General features: G+C 44.4%; 1 protein-coding gene across 8 annotated transcripts in view; it reads left to right on the top strand.

The window, feature by feature from the left end:
* The first annotated feature begins 5,648 nt into the window (after positions 1-5,648).
* atrx (ATRX chromatin remodeler) overlaps positions 5,649-21,512 on the top strand; it is a 244,313-nt gene continuing 228,449 nt past the window's right edge. For 4 of the 8 annotated variants that reach the window (XM_038774481.1, XM_038774479.1, XM_038774480.1 and 1 more), the window contains exon 1: positions 5,649-5,801. Coding sequence is in view for 2 of the 8 variants with exons in the window: in XM_038774475.1 (XP_038630403.1) it covers positions 6,280-6,299 (20 nt within the window). In the remaining 6 variants the exon portion in view is untranslated. Of the gene's footprint in view, positions 5,802-6,174; positions 6,300-21,512 lie in introns of those variants that run through there. The other 4 variants (XM_038774475.1, XM_038774474.1, XM_038774478.1 and 1 more) reach the window with 3 other exon arrangements.

The raw sequence follows: 21,512 nt of genomic DNA, 5'->3' as shown, positions 1-21,512 counted from the left end.
TGCTTAACACTTTTCCTTTTGCTTGGGGATATTTATTTGAGTAAAACCATGCAAATTTAGAAGTGTTCTGTTAAAAATAATTTTAGATTATTTGTGCCATATTGATGGAATGGCATTTGTTAGTACATAAAGATAATCAAAATAGCTTGGCATGTTTACCTTTCCTTAATTAACATATCGATTAGATTATTGTCATTTGTGTTGTCAACATGGCTACCTATCTTTTTTAAGAGGTGACAGTCTCAAGGGATTGTTCTTTTAAAAACACATGTTGGCCTCGTCCTCTGAAGACAAATAGGAATCTTAGGCATAAAACGTAATGGGTCTCCAGTAGAAAATTACATAAACCATGCCGTGGCTGATATTTTTTAAAACTGAACTAAAAGCAAAATTTAATTGTGCTAATATTGCTGGTCTCAGTGTCAGCCACTGTGCAGCTGGAACTCTCATCCATGCCTTTGGGATCTCCAGGCTTGACCATTTCAATGCTTTTCACAAAAATGTCATCCTCCACACTTAAAATTTGAGTTTGTGCAACATTCTGCTGCCTGTATTCTATACCTCATCGATTCCTGTTCAGCCATCACTTCTGTCCTTGCTGATCTTTCTCGGCTCCTGGTCATCAAATCTCAAATTTCATTACAGGTATTGTTTCGGGAAGTCCTGAGTTTAACTTTGTTGAGAATCTTGTGACCCTTAATTAATCAAACAGTTTGATGAAGCACAGAGGGCATCATCCTGGTCCATGTTTTATGCCATTGGTCTAACATCAGTGTCATAAATTGGGATTTGTCAAAAAAATCTCAATTTACAGTAAAATAATTTTATACAATATTGAAATAAGTTATTTTAAAACTAAAACACATGCTAAAATCCATTTAAATGATAGGTGATTTGTATGTTAATAGGTGTTTCCCCAAATACAGGAAATTAATTAGAAGTTACTTTGTTTAAATCAAGAAATATATACAAAGTGCAGCATGGATAGAGTTAGAATTTTAAAAATTGGAAGCAGGGAGTAAGATTCAGGATAAAAGTAACTGCAATCTGGAGTCTTACAAAGGTCAATGTTTGGAAGCCTGTTTTTCTTATCAGAGCCACAGATTTGGTACAGCACAGAAGGAGGCCATTTGACCCATCGTGTAGGAATAAATGTATGTTTTTAGTAGTGGCAGGAGGTGCCTAATGGGGTCCTGCAGGGATCAGTGCTTAGTCCCCAGTTATTCACAATATACATCAATGATTTGGATGAGGGAACCAAAGTAATATTTCCAAGTTTGTTGATGAGATGAAAATTGGTGGGAATGTGTGGGGTGAGGATATTAAGAGGCTTTGAGGTGATTTAAATAAGTTGGGTCAGTGGGTAGATACATGGCAGATGCAGTACAACGTGGATAAATGAGAAGTTATCCACTTTGGACAGACAAACAGAATGGTAGAGTATTATTTAAATGAGAAAAGATTTAAAATGTTGACATACGAACGGGCCTGGGTGTCCTAGTACATCAGTCACTGAAAGCAAGCATGCAGGTACAACAAGAGGGAAGGTAAATAGGATGTTGGTAAGGATGTCTTACTGCAGCTGTACAGGGCCTTGTTGAGACCACACCTGGAGTATTGTGTGCAATTTTGGTCTCCTTATCTGAGAACAGATGGTCCTTGCATAGAAGGAATGCAACAAAGGTTCACCAGACTGATTCCTGGGGTGGCAAGATTGTTGTATGATGATAGATTGGATCGACTGGACCTCTATTCACCGGAGTTTAGAAGAATGAGAGGAGATCTCATTGAAACATATAAAATTCTGACAGGGCTGGATAGACTGGATGCAGGGATCTTGTTTCCTCTGGCAGGGATGTCCAGAACAAGGGTCACAGTCTCAGGATATGGGATAGGCTATTTAGGACTGAGATGAAGACACTCGGAGGGTAGTGAGTCTGTGGAATTCTCTACCACAGAAGGCTGTGGAAGCCAATTTACTGAATATATTTATGGAAATAGATAGATTTCTAGACTCTAAAGGTGTCAAGGGGTGTGGGGAGAGACTGGGAGTACGTTGTTGGATGAGAGGATCAACCATGATCATATTGAATGGCGGACCAGATTCAAACGGCCTACTGCTTCTATTTTCTATTTTTCATTGTTCCTTTATTTCTTTTGCCAATTATTCAAAAGCTGTGTCCTCTTACTTTTGATTCTTTCATGAGTGGAACAGTTTCTCCCTATTTACTGTCTCTAGACCCTTCATGATTTTGAATATCTGTATCAAATTTCATTTCAACTTTCTTTTCTTCTTGGAAAAGAATCCCAACTTCTCCAATCTTATTTACTTCATGTCCGGAAGCATTCTTCTGAACACTCTTCAATGCTTTCACATCCTTCTGCAGCACCCAGAACTGTACAAAATACTCCAGCTGAGGTCTAACTAGTGTCTTATACAAGTTCAACATGACCTAATTTCTTTTGTATTATATGCTCCTATTAATAAAGCTTGGGATACTGAATACTTTATTAATTACTCTCTCAACTTGTCCTGGCACCTTTAATAACTTATGTGCACAGCACCCAGGTTCCTTTCTCCTGCACCCCTTTTAGAGCAGTATCCCTTTTATTTACTTTCTCTTCATCTTTTTCCTTCTAAAATGTATCACCTCACATTTATCCACATTGAACCTCATCTGCCACCTAGCCACCTATCCACTAACTTGTCTATAACCGTTCAAAGTTCAACACTGTCCACCTCACAGTTAACAATGCTTCCGAGTTTTGTATCATCCATTAAGTTGGAAATTTTTGGGCAGCGCGGCGGCACAGTGGTTAGCATTGCTGCCTACGGCGCTGAGGACCCGGGTTCGAATCCCGGCCCTGGGTCACTGTCCGTGTGGAGTTTGCACATTCTCCCCGTGTCTGCGTGGGTTTCACCCCCACAACCCAAAGATATGCAGGATAGGTAGATTGAACACTCTAAATTGCCCTTTAATTAGACAAAATAATTGGGTACTCTTAACTTTATTTTTTTTTTAAAGAAGAAAAAAAAAGGTTGGAAATTTTTCTCTGTACGCCAAGGCCTAGATCACTAATACATATCAGGAAAAGCAAGGGTCCCAATACTGACTCCTGGGGAGCTCCACTACAAACCATCCTCCAGCCTGAAAAATATCCATGAGCTCTCTGTTTCCTGTTTCTGATCCAATTTAGTATCGATGTGGCTCCTGTAACTTTTATTCTATAAATACATAAACCACAAAAATAAAGCAACTTACATTTAATTAGAAGGTTTTTGATGTGCTTGATCATGACAGACAAGATATGAAACTTGAATTAGTTTGGGAAATTAAAGAAAGTTCATGAAAGCCTGAAGAGGGATATCAAAAATGAGAGATCTATTTTCTGAAAGGGATCTGGGGAGCTTCCCCGAGATAATTAACTAATAGTAGTTCTGAACCTAACCTTACTGTACATATTCAGGGTTATTGGTAGCAAATTTAGAATTCTACACAGTTTCCTCATCCTCATTTGGTGATTGCTTTCCGGGGATCTGGGCATTCTTCGTTGGAAAATGTTGTAATTTTCCATTAAAATTGTGCATAATTGTAACATTTAAACATCCCCTTCCCTCAAATACTGCCGGTTTGCAGAGTACTATCACACTCCAGCTCCACCTGTTCATGCATCTTATTCCTCTGTTCTGCCTATCCCATCTCTGTGTTCTCAGTGCCATTCAGGGTTTCCCAATTCCCATATTTTCATATGTTGTTGGATGCCGCACTTCAGAATTTTACAATTTCAATTAAGCGCTTAGTTTTCCTCTCTCTGTCCAGTGCCAACTCTTCAATCTTGGATTTGACCCATCCCTGTGCAGCTGGAAGCTTGACTTCCTCACCAACAGACCACAATCTGTCAGGATAACTGCATCTCCTCCACAATAGTCATGAACACCGGGGCCCCGCAAGGATGTGCTCAGTCCTCTACTGTACTGCATGTATACCCACACGACTGTGTGGCATGATTTAACTCCAATTCTATCTCTAAGTTTGCGGATGCTAGGAATGTGGTAGGTCATAACTTAAACAACGACGAATCAGACAAAGAAGGGCGATAGATCACTTGGTTGCATGGTGTACTGAAACCAACCTCTGTCTAAATGTCAGCAAAACCAAGGAACTGATCATCGACTTCAGGAAGCGTAGCACGACACTGCACCCCCCCCCCCCCCCCCCGGTCTACATCAATGGCTCCGAAGTGGAGATGGTCATTAGCTTTAGGTTCCTGGGGGTCACCATCACCAACAGTCTGTCCTGGTCCATTGACGTTGATGCACCAGTCAAAAAACCCCAACAAAGTCTCTTCTTCTAAGGAAGCTAAAGAAATTCGGCATGTCTGCACTGACTTTCAAAATACCTCTACAGATGTGCGATAGAGAGCATCCTTTCAAGCTGCATCACAGATTGGTATGGCAACTGCTCGGCCCAAGATCACAAGAAGGCAAACTCAGCCCAACTCATCACACAAGCTTGCCACCCTCCCATTGATTCAGTCTACACTTTCCGCTGCCTCAGGAAGACAGACCGCATTGTCAGAGACTCACACCCAGTCTTTGCCCTCTTCCAGACCCTTCCATCAGGCAGAAGGAACAAAATTCTGAAGACCCGCACATCCAGACATAGGAACAGCTTCTTCCCCACAGCTACTAGACTCAACGACTCTCCCTCGGACTGATCTGTTCCCTGTAAGAACACTATTCACGACACCCTATGCTGCTCTTGCTCATGTATTTGCTTTGTTTCGTCATTCGGTATTTGTCGATGTACTTTGTTGATTATTCTTATTGTTTACTGTGTAAGTAATGTGTACGTTCCCTTGGCCGCAGAAAAATACTTTTCACTGTAGTTTGGTACATGTGACAATCAATCAATCATCCATGCTTAGGTACTCCTAATGCACATCACCATTCAAAAGTGGTGCAACAACCTGAGGCAGAAGTCTTACTGTAATGCTGTAGAGGCAGACCAAGAGGAGTGTTGATGCTTATGTAAAAATATGGACATGAAAATATCTGCTCATGAAAAATTCACTATCTGTACCAAATGCTAATGGTTAACATGTATGCTTGTGACATTTCTTTTGGGCAATGCATTTGAAAATTATGGATTTTATTAGCATTGACTGTGAGGTGTGAAGATGACCTATCCTTAAGCGGATCACTACTACTATGTACTTACATACAAATATTCAATTGCTCTTTTTCCTGTACTACACAACACAATTCATATCCTGTAAATGTAATTAACATTACTGAAAATGTTGTCAAAGCTTTTTGTCTTGCACTCATCAGGACAAACACTTGAATGCCAAATTTCAAACGATGAGAACAGTGTATGAACATCTTCGGCAACATGTCTCTCTATTCAGCAATATTCAAGCTCCGTATTGCCACAGTCAATCAAATTACATTTTCCCAAAAACATTTTTTTTGAAAGTCATATTCCAGGACTGGCTACCTCACTGAACATCCCAATAGCCATAGCAACATGGTTGCCAGGGCAACCTCTCTCGCGGCCAATCAGTGCAGGGAAGCAGCCAAACCGACCAACGGCCTAAAAGCTTACTGCCGGGGGGCAATCGTTCCATGACGTAAGGGGTTGACTGCGCATTCCTATTGGAGGTGAGGGTGCATCACGTGGCGTTTCTCGCTGACAGCCTTCGTCACCATAGGAACAACCTTCCTTTCTTCGCGGCAATGGCGGTAACTCCAGGTGGGAGGACGGGGCGTTTGAAACTTTAATTGGACCGGAGAGACGGTGAGTGGAAGATTTTTCCCATACCGTAGCCCCACAAAAAAAACATGTTGCCAGTCGGGGAAGGGTGGAGAGGGGCTGGTGTTTGTCATGAGGTTTAAACCCCCCTCGGCCTGGAGGAAAAAGACCCTTTCTGGTGTGAAGTGGGTAGGCCCGGAGCTGCGGGTACCACGTGCCCTTGGGAGTGACCAATGGGCGTGGGGGATACTGGAGGCGGCAGACCCAATCGGAAAGGGGGAGGCAGGGGGGGTACCGCGCGTCGATTAAGCGGGCGGAGAGAGAGAGAGAGAGCGCGATGGCGCGGTATTGTCTGCTCGGGGTGTAGGCGGACAAACAGCCGGCAGGGCTGTAGTGGGGGAGGGGCGGGGTGTGTAAACACTGAAGCGGGGCCGGCAAGGGGGGGTGGGGGGAAGCGAGCGAGGGAGAGCCGCCGCCCCATGAGAGGAACAAATCGGCACCTTCCACCCGAGCCGCGGGAGAGATGACAGCAGAGCCGCGCAGGTACTTTCCCGGCGGACTGACCCCGGGCGGAGGGAAGGAAGCGGGATCAAAGTGCCCCCACCCCCTCGTTTTGTTTGTGGCTCTATTCCTCACGTCCTGAATCCATGAGGGCCGAGGGGTTGGTCTAAGCGAGGCCGCTGTATCACCGAGGCTGCCCCCCCCCATCCATTACAATCAGCGGCTTTCAGTAAAGGCCCCATTTTAAAAAATGGCGGCTGCGTTGCTGCACGTACGCCCCCCCCCCCTCAGCCAGCTACCCGGCTGCAATGGAGGGGTCACATTTAGGAACCTGATTCTCCCAAAAGGAAGCATTACATGTTGGGTTTCTGTTCAAAGGTGTGCGCGACCACCGTTTAAATTTCGCATCATAAGCGCACATACACAAATATGTGTGCGTGTGTGTGGGGCGGATGTGATACTAGGGAGATATTGTTGCTCACTCACTCACTTGCTTTCACACTCGCTCTCACACTCATTCACTGTGGAGTGGAGCTGCTGTGAGTGGTGGTGATGCGAAGGGCAAACGTCACTTTCTGTGGACAGTTTTTCCGATTCTCCATTTTGAATCCTAAACTGGTTTCTTTCTGCCAGGTGGATGTTTAGTCCCTTACGATGCTGGCCTTTCACCACCCCCCCCCCCTCTCCTTTTCTGTTTGTCTTGCTAAAAACGAAGAAGCGTATTTAAGTTAGATTTTCATCGAACTTGTAAGCTGCAGCACAGGATTACAAAAAAACAAAACGCGGAGAAGCCTTCGGTTCGGGTAAATAAAGCAGATACAGTTTGTTATCTAAAGTTTTATAATATTTCAGACGTAAATAATGGTACTAACTTTAACCCCCGTCTTCCGAGATGGAGGGTTGCCACTGATTAAGATTGCATGGAAGGACTCTGAATATCATACCTTGCAACTTGTGATTTTGGGGGTTATGCAAAACCCAGATAGTGAGGAATTATTTACAGCTCTATGCCCCAAGGACCAATTAAATGTGTTTTTATCAGTTACTAAATCCTTTGGATCTTACACTTTTTTTGTGTATATAGTTGTATTTTTGATGAACTTGTTCGGCATCTGTACTGTTGCTTATGGAGGAGTGAAAACAAAGCACTTCCTTTAGGTCAAGTGAAGTGTGGAATTGTTATGAATGTTCCGATAGTGTAATAAGCCTAATGATCACTGAGTTTCATCCTGCCCCACAATAATGCTTGGCAATTTAAATCCATTTTTAAAAAAAGTAACTGCAAAAGTAGTATCTTGTTGGTTGTCATAAAACCCAGCTGAGTCATTAATGTAAAGAAAACCTGCTGCCCTTTCTTGACCTTTAAGTGAATCCGGTTCTGTGGCAATCTGGTTGACTGGTTTTCAAGGGGGATGCCTGACAAGAAGCCAATATAATCAAAGCGAAAGGGAAAATGCTGGAAAATCTCAGCAAATCTGGCAGCATCTGTAGGGAGAGAAAAGAGCTAACGTTTTGAATCCGATGACTCTTTATCAAAGCTCATCGGACTCGAAACGTTAGCTCTTTTCTCTCCCAACAGATGCTGCCAGACTTGCTGAGATTTCCCAGCATTTTCCCTTTCGTTAAATCCAGCATCCGCAGTAATTTGCTTTTATCCAATATAATCAAAGAATGTTCAAAATATATTTAAGAATTTTTAGAGAGAATAACTAGGGGACGTGTAGGGACTATTAGAGACCAAAAAACCTATATGAAGTAACAGACGGTGCAGATAGTTATTAACTACTTTGCTGCTGTCTTCACAAAAGAGGGGGCTGGGAATGATGTGGTTAAGGAGGGAAAGTGTGAAATATTTGGTAGGATGAATATTGTAAGTGAGGAAGTAAGAGGTTTGATGTCTTTGAAAGTTGATTTTGGCAGACCCGGATTAAATATATCTCCCATGTTGTTAAAAGAAACAAGGAAGGACATAGCAGAGGCCCTGGCCATCATATTTTAAAAGTAATGCTAATGCACCATTGTTTAAAAAGAGGAAGGGATAATTGCGTGATTATAGACCTGTTGACTTCACTTCAGTTATGGGCAAATGATGGAATCATTCTGAGGAACAGTATAACTTGAATACTGATGAAAAGAGACAAGTAAACCTCTGGTGTACTCTCCACTTGCTAACCAATCTGCACTGTCTTCTAACGTGGCATATGTTGTTCCCTTTGCGATCAATATTTTTGTCAATCTGCCCTGATGAATGAATACAAGACAAAAAGCTTTGACTAGATGCTTTTTCTGCAATATTGAAGAAGGTGACAACTAAGGTTGAGGCAGTGTGGTGTGGTCAACATGGATTTTAGTAAAGCTTTGACAAGGTTGCATATGGCAGGTTGGTCAACGAAGGAAATGCCTTTCGGAGCTGAGGGAGGATGGAAAATTCGATCCAAGATTGGGTTAGTGGCAGGAAAGAAAGGGTAATGCTTGATGGTTTTTTTTTGCAATTGGAAGCTTGTTACCAGTGGAGTTCTGCTAGGTCCCTTGCTTGTTGTAGTTTTATGTAAATGGTTTTGACTTGGGATATGCTAAAGAAGTTTGTAGATTATATAAAAAATGGCTGTGTGGCTGAGTAAGACTGCTTTAGAGTTAGAACTTTAGGTTGCAGGAGGATATAGATTGCTTGGTTAGTTATATGCCAGGAATAAAAGAATGACTAGGGTAAGAATAGGGCCAGTCAAGGACAGTAGTGGGAAGTTGTACGTGGAGTCCGAGGAGATAGGAGAGGTGCTAAATGAATATTTTTTGTCCGTATTCACGCAGGAAAAAGACAATGTTGTCGAGGAGAATACTGAGATACAGGCTACTAGACTAGAAGGGCTTGTGGTTCATAAGGAGGAGGTGTTAGCAATTCTGGAAAGAGTGAAAATAGATAACTCAACTGGGATTTATCCTAAGATTCTCTGGGAAGCTAGGGAGGAGATTGCTGAGCCTTTGATCTTTAAGTCATCTTTGTCTACAGGAATAGTGCCAGAAGACTGGAGGATAGCAAATGTTGTCCCATTGTTCAAGAAGGGGAGTAGAGACAACCCTGGTAACTATAGACCAGTGGGCCTTACTTGGAAAGGTTTATAAGAGATAAGATGTATAATCACCTGGAAAGGAATAATTTGGTTAGATAGTCAACACACTTTTGTGAAGGGTAGGTTGTGCCTCACAAACCTTATTGAGTTCTTTGAGAAGGTGACCAAACAGGTGGATGAGGGTAAAGCAGTTGATGTGGTGTATATGGATTTCAGTAAAGCGTTTGATAAGGTTCCCCACGGTAGGCTATTGCAGAAAATACGGAGACATGGGATTCAGGGTGATTTAGCAGTTTTAGATCAGAAATTGGCTAGCTGGAAGAAGACAAAGGGTGGTGGTTGATGGGAAATGTTCAGACTGGAGTTCAGTTACTAGTGGTGTACCACAAGGATCTGTTTTGCTGCCATTGCTGTTTGTCATTTTTATAAATGACCTGGAGGAAGGCGTAGAAGGATGGGTGAGTAAATTTGCAGATGACACTAAAGTCGGTGGAGTTGTGGACAGTGCGGAAGGATGTTACAAGTTACAGAGGGACATAGATAAGCTGCAGAGCTGGGCTGAGAGGTGGCAAATGACGTTTAATCCCGAAAAGTGTGAGGTGATTCATTTTGGAAGGAATAACAGGAATACAGAGTACTGGGTTAATGGTAAGATTCTTGGTAGTGTGGATGAGCAGTGAGATCCCGGTGTCCATGTACATAGATCCCTGAAAGTTGCCACCCAGGTTGCGAAGGTTGGTAAGAAGGCGTACGGTGTGTTAGCTTTTATTGGTAGAGGGAGTTTCGGAGCCACGAGGTCATGTTGCAGCTGTACAAAACTGGTGCTGCCGCATTTGGAGTATTGCGGCAATTCTGGTCGCTGCATTATAGGAAGGATGTGGAAGCATTGGAAAGGGTGCAGAGGAGATTTACCAGAATATTGCCTGGTATAGAGGGAAGATCTTATGAGGGAAGGCTGAGGGACGTTTTCATTAGAGAGAAGAAGGTTAAGAGGTGACTTAATTGAGGCATACAAGATGGTCAGAGGATTAGATAGGGTGGACAGAGAGCTTTTTTCCTCGGATGGTGATGTCCAGCACGAGGGGACATAGCTTTAAATTGAGGGGAGATAGATACAGGACAGATGTCAGAGGTAGGTTCTTTACTCAGAGAGTAGTAAGGGCATGGAATGCCCTACCTGCAACAGTAGTGGACTTGCCAACACTAAGGGCATTCAAATGGTCATTGGATAGACATATGGATGATAAGGGAATAGTGTAGATGGGGTTTAGAGTGGTTTCACAGGTCGGCGCAACATCGAGGGCCGAAGGGCCTGTACTGCGCTGTAATGTTCTATGTTCTAGTTGGGTAGAAAAAATGGAATTCAATCTAGCAATTCTGGAGCTAATGTATTTTGGGAGGTGCAGCAAGGTGAGGTCAGTTAATGGAGGAGTGTGGAGGAACAGAAGGATCTTGCTTTGTATGCCCACATCCTTAAAGCTAGTAGCTTGACAAATCATGTGGCATGCATTGCTTTTATCAGCCGAGGCATAGAACACAAGAGGAGAAAGGTTATGTTAGAACTGCATGCAACACTAGTTGGACCATCGTTTGAGTACTACATGTAGTTCTGATCACCACATTACAGGGAAAAGGTGATTGCTTTGGAAAAATGTGCAAATGTTTAGAGGGATATTTCCAGGACTGAAAATACTAGATTAATTGGGATTATTTTCCTTGAACTTCATTGATATGAACAAATTGAGGGACCTAGCTACAGTTAATTGTGATGGTCTGCTTACTTTAGTAAAGGGGTCATAAACCAGGGGGCATAGTTTTAAACTAATTGGTGAATTAAAAGGGGAGATGACATTTTCTTTTCACCGAGAGAGTGTTAGGGACTGGGAACTTGCTGCCTGAGGGGGCATTTGGGCAGAAGCGCTCCAACTTTAATACTAAGAAGGACCTAGTACAGGAAAGTGGGATTAGGCTGACTAGTGCTGCATCATGCTCACATTTATAGTAGAAACTATCTCAGCAAACTGCATCTTTCCTCAGATAAACTTTTCCAGTCCAGAAAACATCCTTGCAAATCTCCTCTGCATGTCCACCAATGCAGTCACGTCTCCCTTGTAATGTGTGACCAAAACTATACATGGTACTCAAATGGTGGTCGAACTAATGTATGCAGTTCTAGTATAACAGATAAAAGAATTCATATCAAATGCTTTCTCAACTACGGTATTGTCCTGTCCTCCTACCTTTAAACGATCTCTGGACATACACGGCAAGGTCCCTCTGTTCCTCCACACAACATTCCATCCCCCAAAAGCTGTATTCTCTTGTTGCATCCCACAAAATACATTATCTCACTTCACTGGATTGAATTTCCTTTTCAACTACATACTGTAATGGCATCCTCCTGGCGCAGCGCCTCCACTGGCAGCCGGGTGTAGTTACATGGTGATGGATTCATATTGGGAAATTTTCATCATAGATTCTTAAGTCTGCATTTTTATTGGTTACTGATAGAATTACATAGAATTTACAGTGCAGAAGGAGGCCATTCGGCCCATCGATTCTGCACCGGCTCTTGGAAAGAGCATCCTACCCAAGGTCAACACCTCCACCCTATCCCCATAACCCAGTAACCCCACCCAACACTAAGGGCATTTAAGCATGGCCAATCCACCTAACCTGCACATCTTTGGACTGTGGGAGGAAACCGGAGTACCGGGAGGAAACCCACGCACGCACGGGGAGGATGTGCAGACTCCACACAGACAGTGACCCAAGCCGGACTCAAACCTGGGACCCTGGAGCTGTGAAGCGATTGTGCTATCCACAATGCTACCGTGCTGCCTAAGGAACCTAAGATTTTGAATATTAGAGTAACTTTAACATTATGAGCTATTATACATGATATTGTACGTGGCAAGTCAAACAGCTATAGTTTTCATACAAGTCTGGAGAACAATGTCCAGGATGTTCCAATATAATTAAGTCCCCATTTTGAAATTGGGCATTCTGTCTCTTTTATATTCCCATTGTTAGGTAAAACTTCATGAGCTCTACAACACCAATAGGCTAATCAACTTAACTGATCTATGCTGGTGATAATGTTCCACATCAAGCAAAATTAAGGAAAACCCAGAGATATCTTAAGTGCAAATGGATAAGTAACTTGGCCTATGCAGAACAAAAAGGTAACCTGTGTGTGGTGGCAGAAGACGTGGACGTGCTGCTTTTCATCTATCTTCACCAAGTATGGGATAATGCCGATATTGTGGTTCAGGAGGAGCAATATGGAATATTGGAATACCGAGAGAGGAAATATTAAGGGGTTTATCATTACAGGTCTAGATGAAATCTCCAGATCTCTGGCTGTTGAGTGCAAGGGAAGAAATGGGGAGGCTCTGCTCCTTATTTTCTTTACAAATCTGATGCTGGAGGACTGCTGATATTGTACCATTATTCCCATACCAGCCTCCCCGGACAGGCGCCGGAATGTGGCGACTAGGGGCTTTTCACAGTAACTTCATTGAAGCCTACTCGTGACAATAAGCGATTTTCATTTTCATTTCATTAAGGAAGGAAATGGTGGAACTGGTAATTACAGGCCAGTCAGCCTAACCTTGATGGTAAGAAAATGATTGGAAAAAATTCTGACGACGGTATGCGTTGTAATTCAGTAAGGCATGGACAGTCACCATGGTTTTAAGGGAATGTCGTTTTTGACTAACATGATTGAATCTTTTGAAGTAACCAGCAAGTTGGCTGATCTCTTGTTTGTGGTCTACATGGATTTTTAACATGGTTCCTGACAAAGTCCCAAATGACGGACTGGTCAGAAAGAAAGAGCAGATGGACTTCCGGTGGTGGCAAGTGGGAGAAGGTGGCTCCCGCCAGAGAATCTTTGGTCCTTTTAGACTGGTTCCAGGAGGAAATTGGTTGACCTGACCCATCTAACAGTTCTTTGAGAATATATCGAAAGCCATGAAAAAGAATGTTGGAAAGAAGGATGAGAGTGATAGCCCTTGATTGGAGATTGAGAATATGCGAAGCTCGTTGGGAGCAAAGTTAGCGGAGGCGACCTTGTTGGGTGGGGCCGTGCGTATCACAGTAGATTAGCTGATGGAGGTAATGGGAATCTAGTTTGAGGCACAATTTGCAATTTGGCAAGCATATTGAGAGGCAAGGAAGGGATATGTTAGAGGCCCTCAAAGTATGTGGAGGGACCGCTGCTGTTTGCGCTGGCCATAGAGTCATTGGCGATGGCTCTCAGAGGGTCGGCAGAGTGGCGGGATAGTGTATGCAGGAGGTGGAGGGAAGTGGGGGTGGTCAAGGTGAGGGATCTGTATTTGCATGAAGGGTTCATTTGCATGGAGAAGCTAAGGGAGCGGGTAGAGCTGCCAAGGGGGAGTGAGTTAAGGTATCTGCAGGTTAGGAACTTTGCGCGAAAGGTCTGGAGGGGATTTCCCAGGTTGCTGGGCTACACCCTGCTGGAGAGACTGCTGTTCCCAGATGTGGAAAGGGAGGGAAGAATTGGGGATATATGCAAGTGGGGAGTGTTGGGAGAAGCGGAGTTGGGAGGGGAGATCAATTGGGGAGCATGGAGTGAGGCATCTCATGTGCAAGTACAAGCCTGATACAGTTTAAGGTGGCACACAGGACGCATATGACTCGGGTGTGAATGAGTAGGTTCTTTCAGGGGATGGCAGGTGATTGTGAGAGGTGTGGGCGAATCACGCGCACATGTTTTGGGGTTGTGAAAAATTGGGAAGATTCTGGGCGGGAGTGTTCGCAGTCTTCGCCAGGATAGTGGAGGAGGAGGTGGACCCGGACCCTTTAGTGGTGGTATTTGGATAAAGATTGAGTTAAGGGGGTCTTTAGGGGAGTTTGAGGAAAGGTGGGGGATGTTTGTGACCGTGTTTGAGGGGCCGTTCGACGTGGTGGAGGGGGGTGAAAAAGAGGAAAAATCTGTACAGACTGTATGGTTGATTGTAGGGACGCATGTTCCCTGGGGTGTTTGTTCGCTGTAACTTGTTTTGATACATGTTTGTACTAAAATACATTTTGTGGAGGGTGTGCTGGGCTTGATGAGAGAGTTTTGGAAGGACATCTTCCCAAAGCGGGTGGAGGAAACCGCTTCGTGACACAGCAACCAAATAGCCACGCTGGAAGCTGGGCTGCTGGTGGTGGTGGAGAGGAATAAGGGCTGGAGGTCGAGGACCTGTAGAACAGGTCAAGGAGACAGAACCTCAGGATCGTGGGGTTGCCAGAGGGGTGGAGGACCCATGGCTGACTGAGTGCTTTGCCTAGATGTTCCAGGATGAAGAGGTGGGTCCTAAAAATGGCCGAAGAAAACGGGGATATGAGATGGGACGGCAGCAGCATTCAGATTTATCGGGCTTTTGGGGAAGAGCTTCCAAGGAGGCGTACGATCTTTAATAAAGCGAAGTTGGCATTGTACAAGAACGGTGAGCGTTTTGGTGTGGTGTACCTGCTAAGATTGAGAGTCATGTACAACTTTTACAATGAAGCACATGATTTTGTCAAAGAACAAGGACTGAATTGAGTGGGTTTGAATGGGACTTTCAATGGGATTTTTGGGGGCTATTTTAATATTTTTGTATGTATGTTTGGTTAATTGAGATTTATTCTGTATATGTTGGGGGAGTGATGGGGTGGGGACGCAGAAGTTGGGGGTAAGGATTAAGGCAGGATAATATATGGCCCAAGATGGAAGGTCGAGACGTGTAAAGGCTTTGGTTTTGATTATTCCTTTGTAAGGGGGGGGGGGAAGAGAGTTTATCTCTTTTTTGTTCATTGGGTGTGGGCCCTGGCGGAGCTCAGTTCATGAATGGGGGGGGCTGTGACCTGTTGGACCTGTTTGAACATATTTCGATGAGCCTAGGTGTGTTAGGCGGATAAGGCGAGACCATTGGATGATAGGAGGTAGCTGCAGGTTTCTGGATTAGGGGAAGGGGGGTGTGGAGAATGGAGGGTAGATCGCTGATGGTGATCAGGGATTTTTCTTTGTCTCTCCTTGTAGCTCGGCCTTGCGGCCATCTTGGGTGAGCCTCAATTCTAGGAGCTTGAAAGTGGGAGGGGATAATCCCTCGTGGTGGGAATGGCTGACTTGAGAGATCAGAGTGTGAGATCTTAATTAATAAAAGGGTCCGGATGGGAAGGTCTTGGCAGAATAGGGCAGTAGGTGCGTTATATAGTCACTACTGGGGCACTGGAAGGTGCATTGGTGAATTTTTATTCACTAAATCCGGAGGATATAAGATTCATGAGATTGTTGGCCACAATACCTGACTCGGATAAACGTCCATTGACCTGGGGAAAGACTTGAATTGTCTTTATTTCAAAGCTAGACCCGTCTAAGCCAAAGTCGGGGCCCCTTCGGTGGTAGCAAAGGTGCTGTTGGTGTTTATGGAGGGTATTTTGGAAGGTGGGGCGGTGGATACGTGGCGATTCATGCACCCTGGGGGTAAGGAATTCTCTTTTTCTCCCCAGTACATAAAGTATATTCGGGGATTGATTCTTTGTTTAATGATGGGAAAGTCCCTTCTGACTGCGGGCAGGAAAGCTGAATACTCCGTGATAGTCACCTCAAACCATGCTCCACATCTGGTAGATTTGGTATTAGAAATAGGTCCAGTTCAGCAGCCGGCATGGAGGCAGGATGTGGGTTATTGGCAGACCTGGGGGTTCTGTGGAGGATGGGCGATAGCTGAGTATGTGGGGTTTAATGAGAATGGTTCGGTGTCTCCCTCAGTTCTGCATGAGACCCTGAAAGCAGTGATTGGAGGGGAAATAATTTTGCACAAGGTGCAAATGGCTGGGAGGCACGGGAGGAACGCCAAAAGTTGGCAGATGCTATCTTGGACATAGACCGCAGGTACTCTAATGACCTAACCCCAGAGCTCCTGGCTAGTAGGAAGAAGCTGTAGATGCAGTTTGACCTGTTGTCTACAGACAAGGTGGTGTGCCAGTTGCAGTGCTCGAGGGGGGGTTATGTATGAATATGGGGAGAAGACCAGTCATCTCTTGGCTTGCCAGTTGTGGCGATAGATGACCTCCTGATAGATTATCCCAGAAATTCAGGTGGCAGGCTGGTGTCCATGCTGGATAAAGTTAGGTGTGTAGGGGGGTCTGGTATGTCGGATTTCCTGAGGTGGAGGAGGAAAAGCGTTGGAGAGGCCGTTGGGTACAGACAAAGTTAACATAAACCAATGCAGAAACAATCGCTTGAAACCAGACCCAACCTCTCACAGAATGGGGTCCCGCCTCCGTCTCCAATCTGCAAAAACAAAGCACCATCAAACCACCACCCCAGCCCAATACTTAACCCAGAACCTCATACAGTCTTATTTGAACCGATACAAGAATTACAAAAATTACAACCGCTGCCACGTAACTCCTTCAAGATTTAAGTGTCCTTTAAGACGCTTCCAACTTCTTTGATGAAGACCATATATTGTCCGGTGCCTCAAAGTAAAACTGCTGGTCTTCGTGCGTAACCCACAGCCGTGCTGGATACAGCATCCCGAATTTCAGCCCCCTCTTGAAGAGGATCGCCTTCACCCGGTTAAACTCAGCACGTCTCTTTGCCAGCTCCGCTCCCAGGTCCTGGTAGATGCGCACCTCGCTGTTCTCCCATCTGCTGCTCCGCTCCTTGGCCCATCACAAGACAAGTTCTTTGTCCGAAAAACGGTGGAAACGCACCACCGTGGCCCTCGGCGGGTCGTTCGCCTTAGACTTCCTTGCGAGGGCTCGATGCGCTCCGTCCACTTTTAGGGGCCGAGAAAACGCCCCGGGCCCCATCAGCGTCTCCAACATACTCGCTACATATATTTCCGGATTCGACCCCTCAATTTCTTCGGGGAAGCCAACGATCCTTAAGTTCTGCCTCCTGGACCTGTTCTCCAGGTTCTCCAACCTCTCCTGCATTCTCTTGTGGCGCTCATCCAACACCTCCATCTTGTGTTCCTGCACGGTTAGATAGTCGTCCTGACTGGACGACTTCAGCTCAATTTCTTATATCACTTTCCCTTGGGCTGCCTGGTTCAAAACCACTTGATCGATCGCAGCACTACCACACTACCAGAAGGATGTGGAGGCTTTAGAGAGGGTGCAGAAGAGATTTACCAGGATGTTGCCTGGTATGGAAGACATTAGCTATGAGGAGTGGTTGAATAAACTCGGTTTGTTCTCACTGGAACGACGGAGGTTGAGGGACGACCTGATATAGATCTACAAAATTGAGGGGATAGACAGAGTGGATAGTCAGAGGCTTTTCCCCAGGGTGGAGGGGTCAATTACTAGGGGGCAGAGGTTTAAGGGGCAAGGTTTAGAGGAGACGTACGAGGCAAGTTTTTTTACACAGAGTAGTGGGTGTCTGGAACTCGCTGCCGGAGGAGGTGGTGGAAACAGGAACGATAGTGACATTTAAGGCGCATCTTGACAAATACATGAATAGGATGGGAATAGTCCTGTGCTGTACTTTTCTTTGTTCTTTGTTTTCTTTTGATCGGGTCCAGGTTTCCTTTTTCAGCTCAGTGAAACTGTCCTTAAGAACTTAATCTGCTGCTCCCTACACCACTGAGCCACCGCTCCCTGACCCTCTGCCATGCTGCGCCGCGATACCAGCTCCGACTGCTTCATTCTATCAGGGCTGAGTCTTTTCACACGACCACTTCTAATCCAATTAGCCATACATTGGAGAGGGAATCCTTCTTAATATTGTCCACCGATCTATCCCATAAAATCCGAGAAAAGTTGGGGAAAAAAGGTCCGAAAGTCCATTTCAGGCGGGAGCTATCGAATGTGCGACCTACTCCTTGTTGGGTTACGGGTATAGGGTGGATACGTGGGTTTGAGTAGGGTGATCATTGCTCGGCACAACATCGAGGGCCGAAGGGCCTGTTCTGTGCTGTACTGTTCTATGTTCTATGTTTTATGGGGTTCCTTGCCTGAGACACAGGCATAAATTTCACTTACTTAAATAAAGGATGAAGATCCTGCGAAATGTGGGTTGTACCGCCCTATTTCAGTACTTATTGTAGACACCAATGTATTGGCCAAGGATGGTAACACTAAAGCTGGAACCATATCTTCCTCAGGTTATTGAGGAAGATCAGATGGGTTTTGTTAAAGGCCGGCAATTGTTGCCTAATTCTTGGTGGTTGCTAAATGTTGTGATTTCCCCTTCTGAGAGGTTGGATCTAGAGTTAATTGTTGTATTAGATGACGAGAAGGCTTTCAATAGGGTAGAATGGGTGTATCTTTTTACGGTCTTGGCAAAGTTTAGGTTGTGGCCCAAGTTTGTGTCTTGGATACGACTGTTGTACAAGGCCCCAACAGCCAGTGCCCGCGCCAATAACATGAGCTTGGGTAATTCCAATTAAATAGGGGAAGGAGGCAGGATGTCCGATGTTGCCCCCCCCTTCTCTTGTTTGCATTGGTGATGGAGCCTTTGGCGATTGCTTTGAGGGCTTCAGATAAGTGGAGTATGGTAGCGAGAGCAGAGGTGGAGCATAAGGTATTCCTGTACACTGACAAGCTCTTACTTCATGTGATGGACCCGCTTCCCACCATGGGCGATATAATGGAGCTACTGAGGTGCTTTGGCTTTCCAGTTAAGTCTGGGGGTGCTACTTTTCTGTGTGTCTGGTTCTAGCTTTAGCTATTCGGGGGTTCAAGTAGCCAGAGATTGGGCCCGTTTCTGTAAAAAGAACTATAATAATCTTTAGTGTCGCAGGTAGGCTTACATTAACACTACAATGAAGTTACTGTGAAAATCCCCTAGTCGCCACACTTCGGCACCTGTTCTGGTACACTGAAGGAGAATTCAGAATGTCCAAATCACCTAACAAGCACGTCTTTTGGGACTTGTGGGAGGAAACTGGAGCACCCGGAGGAAATCCACGTAGACACGGGGAGAATGTGCAGACTCCACACAGACAGTGACCCAAGCTGACCCGAACCCGGGTTTCTGTGAAGCCACTGTGCTACAGTGCTGTGAGCTTGTTATGCAGGGTCAGGACCAATCAGCGAAAGTTGGATAATCTTCCCTGTCCTTGGGGGGAGGAGGGGGGGGGGGGGGGGGGGGGGAGGAGGAGAGGGGGAGAGAGAGAGAGAGTTTCAGTCAGTCAAGATGAACATTTTGCCTAGATTTTTGTTTTTGTTCCAGTCTTTCTCTCTAAATCGGTGGGGGGGGGGGGGGGGGTTGTCGATTATTACATACTTTAAATGGGCTGGCAAGACCTCAAGGATTCGAAGGGCGGTCCTTCAAAAGGGTAGACAGTCAGGGCTTGGTGTTGTCGAACCTAATATTTTTTATTTATTTCTGGGCAGCAAATGCGGGGAAGGTGTTGGGTTGGTGTAGTGATTCGGAAGCTACGGGGGTGCAGATAAAGTCAGAGTCGTGTAGGGCACACCTGACTAGGTCCAGAATGAGTCTATTATTTGCATGGATGGAAGATCTGTGCAAGCACTGTTCAGGAGGTCAGGACAACCATATGCACAGGTTCTAGCTTTGTTCCAAGCTCATGGACTTTTGGGTCTCCACTCGCACTATGTTGGCAATTCTGAAAATTGACCTGGAGCCCTGTCCATTTAGTTGCCAGATTTGGGGTGTCGTGCTCACTGAAGTTGCAGGTGGGGGATTGGCGACCTGGCCTTCGCATCGCTGATGGCCCAGGGGAGAGTACTGCAGGGGTTTTACCAGAGTTTGCAGCTGTTTATTGTGTATTTCAAGGTGCTGGCCACCGATGATTGCTAAGGGTCGTGGGGGAGGGGTTAAGGTTGTGTTTTGAGGGTTGAATGTGTGTATTGATGTTTTATTCTGTTTCGTTGTTTTGTATTTTTAATGTAATATATAAAATAGAAACAGTTGAATTAAAATCTTTTTTATCAGATGGGATCCAAGGTAAGTGGCTAGTTGGATCCTGATATGACTCTGGCAGGAAGCAAAGGGTAATTGTGGTTCTTGTGACTGGGAGGCTGTAGATTCCACAAGGCTCTGTATTAGGTCCATTGCTTTCTGAAGTGTAAATGATTTCGACTCAAATATAGGGGGCAAAATTAAGTTTGTAAATTTGTTTTTGTGATTGCTGGCAAGGTAGAAATTTGTAGAATACAAAAGGATCTCAATGGACTGGTTGCGGAAAAGTGGCAAATGGAATTCTGATGGATCTCTGTGTCTATTCAGAATCCTGGATATCTGTGATCCCTTCTTAGTTCCCAAATAACAGAGATCAAGTCTGTGCTTATTGGCAAAGCTCAGTTGAACTTTACTTGTCAGCTTGTGGTTCCCACTGGTAACTTTATTTTCAATTCCGACTAGCCCTTTAGCAAGCTAGTCAGATTGATTGTCTTTAGCGAATACAGTGGTTGAGTTTAAAATACAAATCGTGGTAATTCTTCAAATTATAATACACAGTATAAAAAGACTGAATGATTTAAACAAAATAAAGATGACGATTTAGCAAAAGCAAGCCAAGAAAATAGGTTTCAGAAAGAAATAGATTGATTCCGGAATTGATTTTTCCATCCCAACATGTGATTCTTAAGGTTATTATCTTAAGGTTTTGCCGCCTTTACATCTGTGATTGGCTTTAACTAATTTATAATTCACCCCATTCAGCCAAAGTGTCTGTCCATCAATTTAAGAGAGATATGCATATAAATATATTGGTGTGAATTTCCCATTCACACCGATATATTTGCCAATTTTCTGAGTTATTGACACCTGCATCTCAACATAGACTGGCTGTTACTATAGAAATGGAACTGACCGTACTGGGTAGCCCCCCAGTTTTTTTAACCAAACAATAGGGTCTTTTAGCTAGTTGAAACACTGATCTTACAGACCTCAAGCAACTTGTGAATTGTGAAAATACAGAGTCTTATCTGATTAATTCCCAGCTATAGTTGCACTGAATTAATGCTTAATATGATTTCAGTTAATTATTCTTAATGAGTTCTCAATTAAACCTTTTTACTATATCATCTATAGGTAACTAGAAAAGCCAATTTCTATCATTCGATATGAAGAACTGTGAGGTAATGAATTTGGGGGGCAAACATTGCAAAGGAATGGGAGTTAATGGGAGGCTACTGAAATGCAAAGGAAAAGAGGGATCTTGGGGTGTATGAATGCAAAACCTTGAAAGTAACAGGATAAGTTTAAGGT

Source organism: Scyliorhinus canicula, chromosome 17 (assembly GCF_902713615.1).
Source record: "Scyliorhinus canicula chromosome 17, sScyCan1.1, whole genome shotgun sequence".
NCBI lineage: Eukaryota > Metazoa > Chordata > Chondrichthyes > Carcharhiniformes > Scyliorhinidae > Scyliorhinus > Scyliorhinus canicula.
The sequence above is the reverse complement of the archived record's forward strand: the minus strand, read 5'-3'. Positions and strand labels throughout refer to the sequence as shown.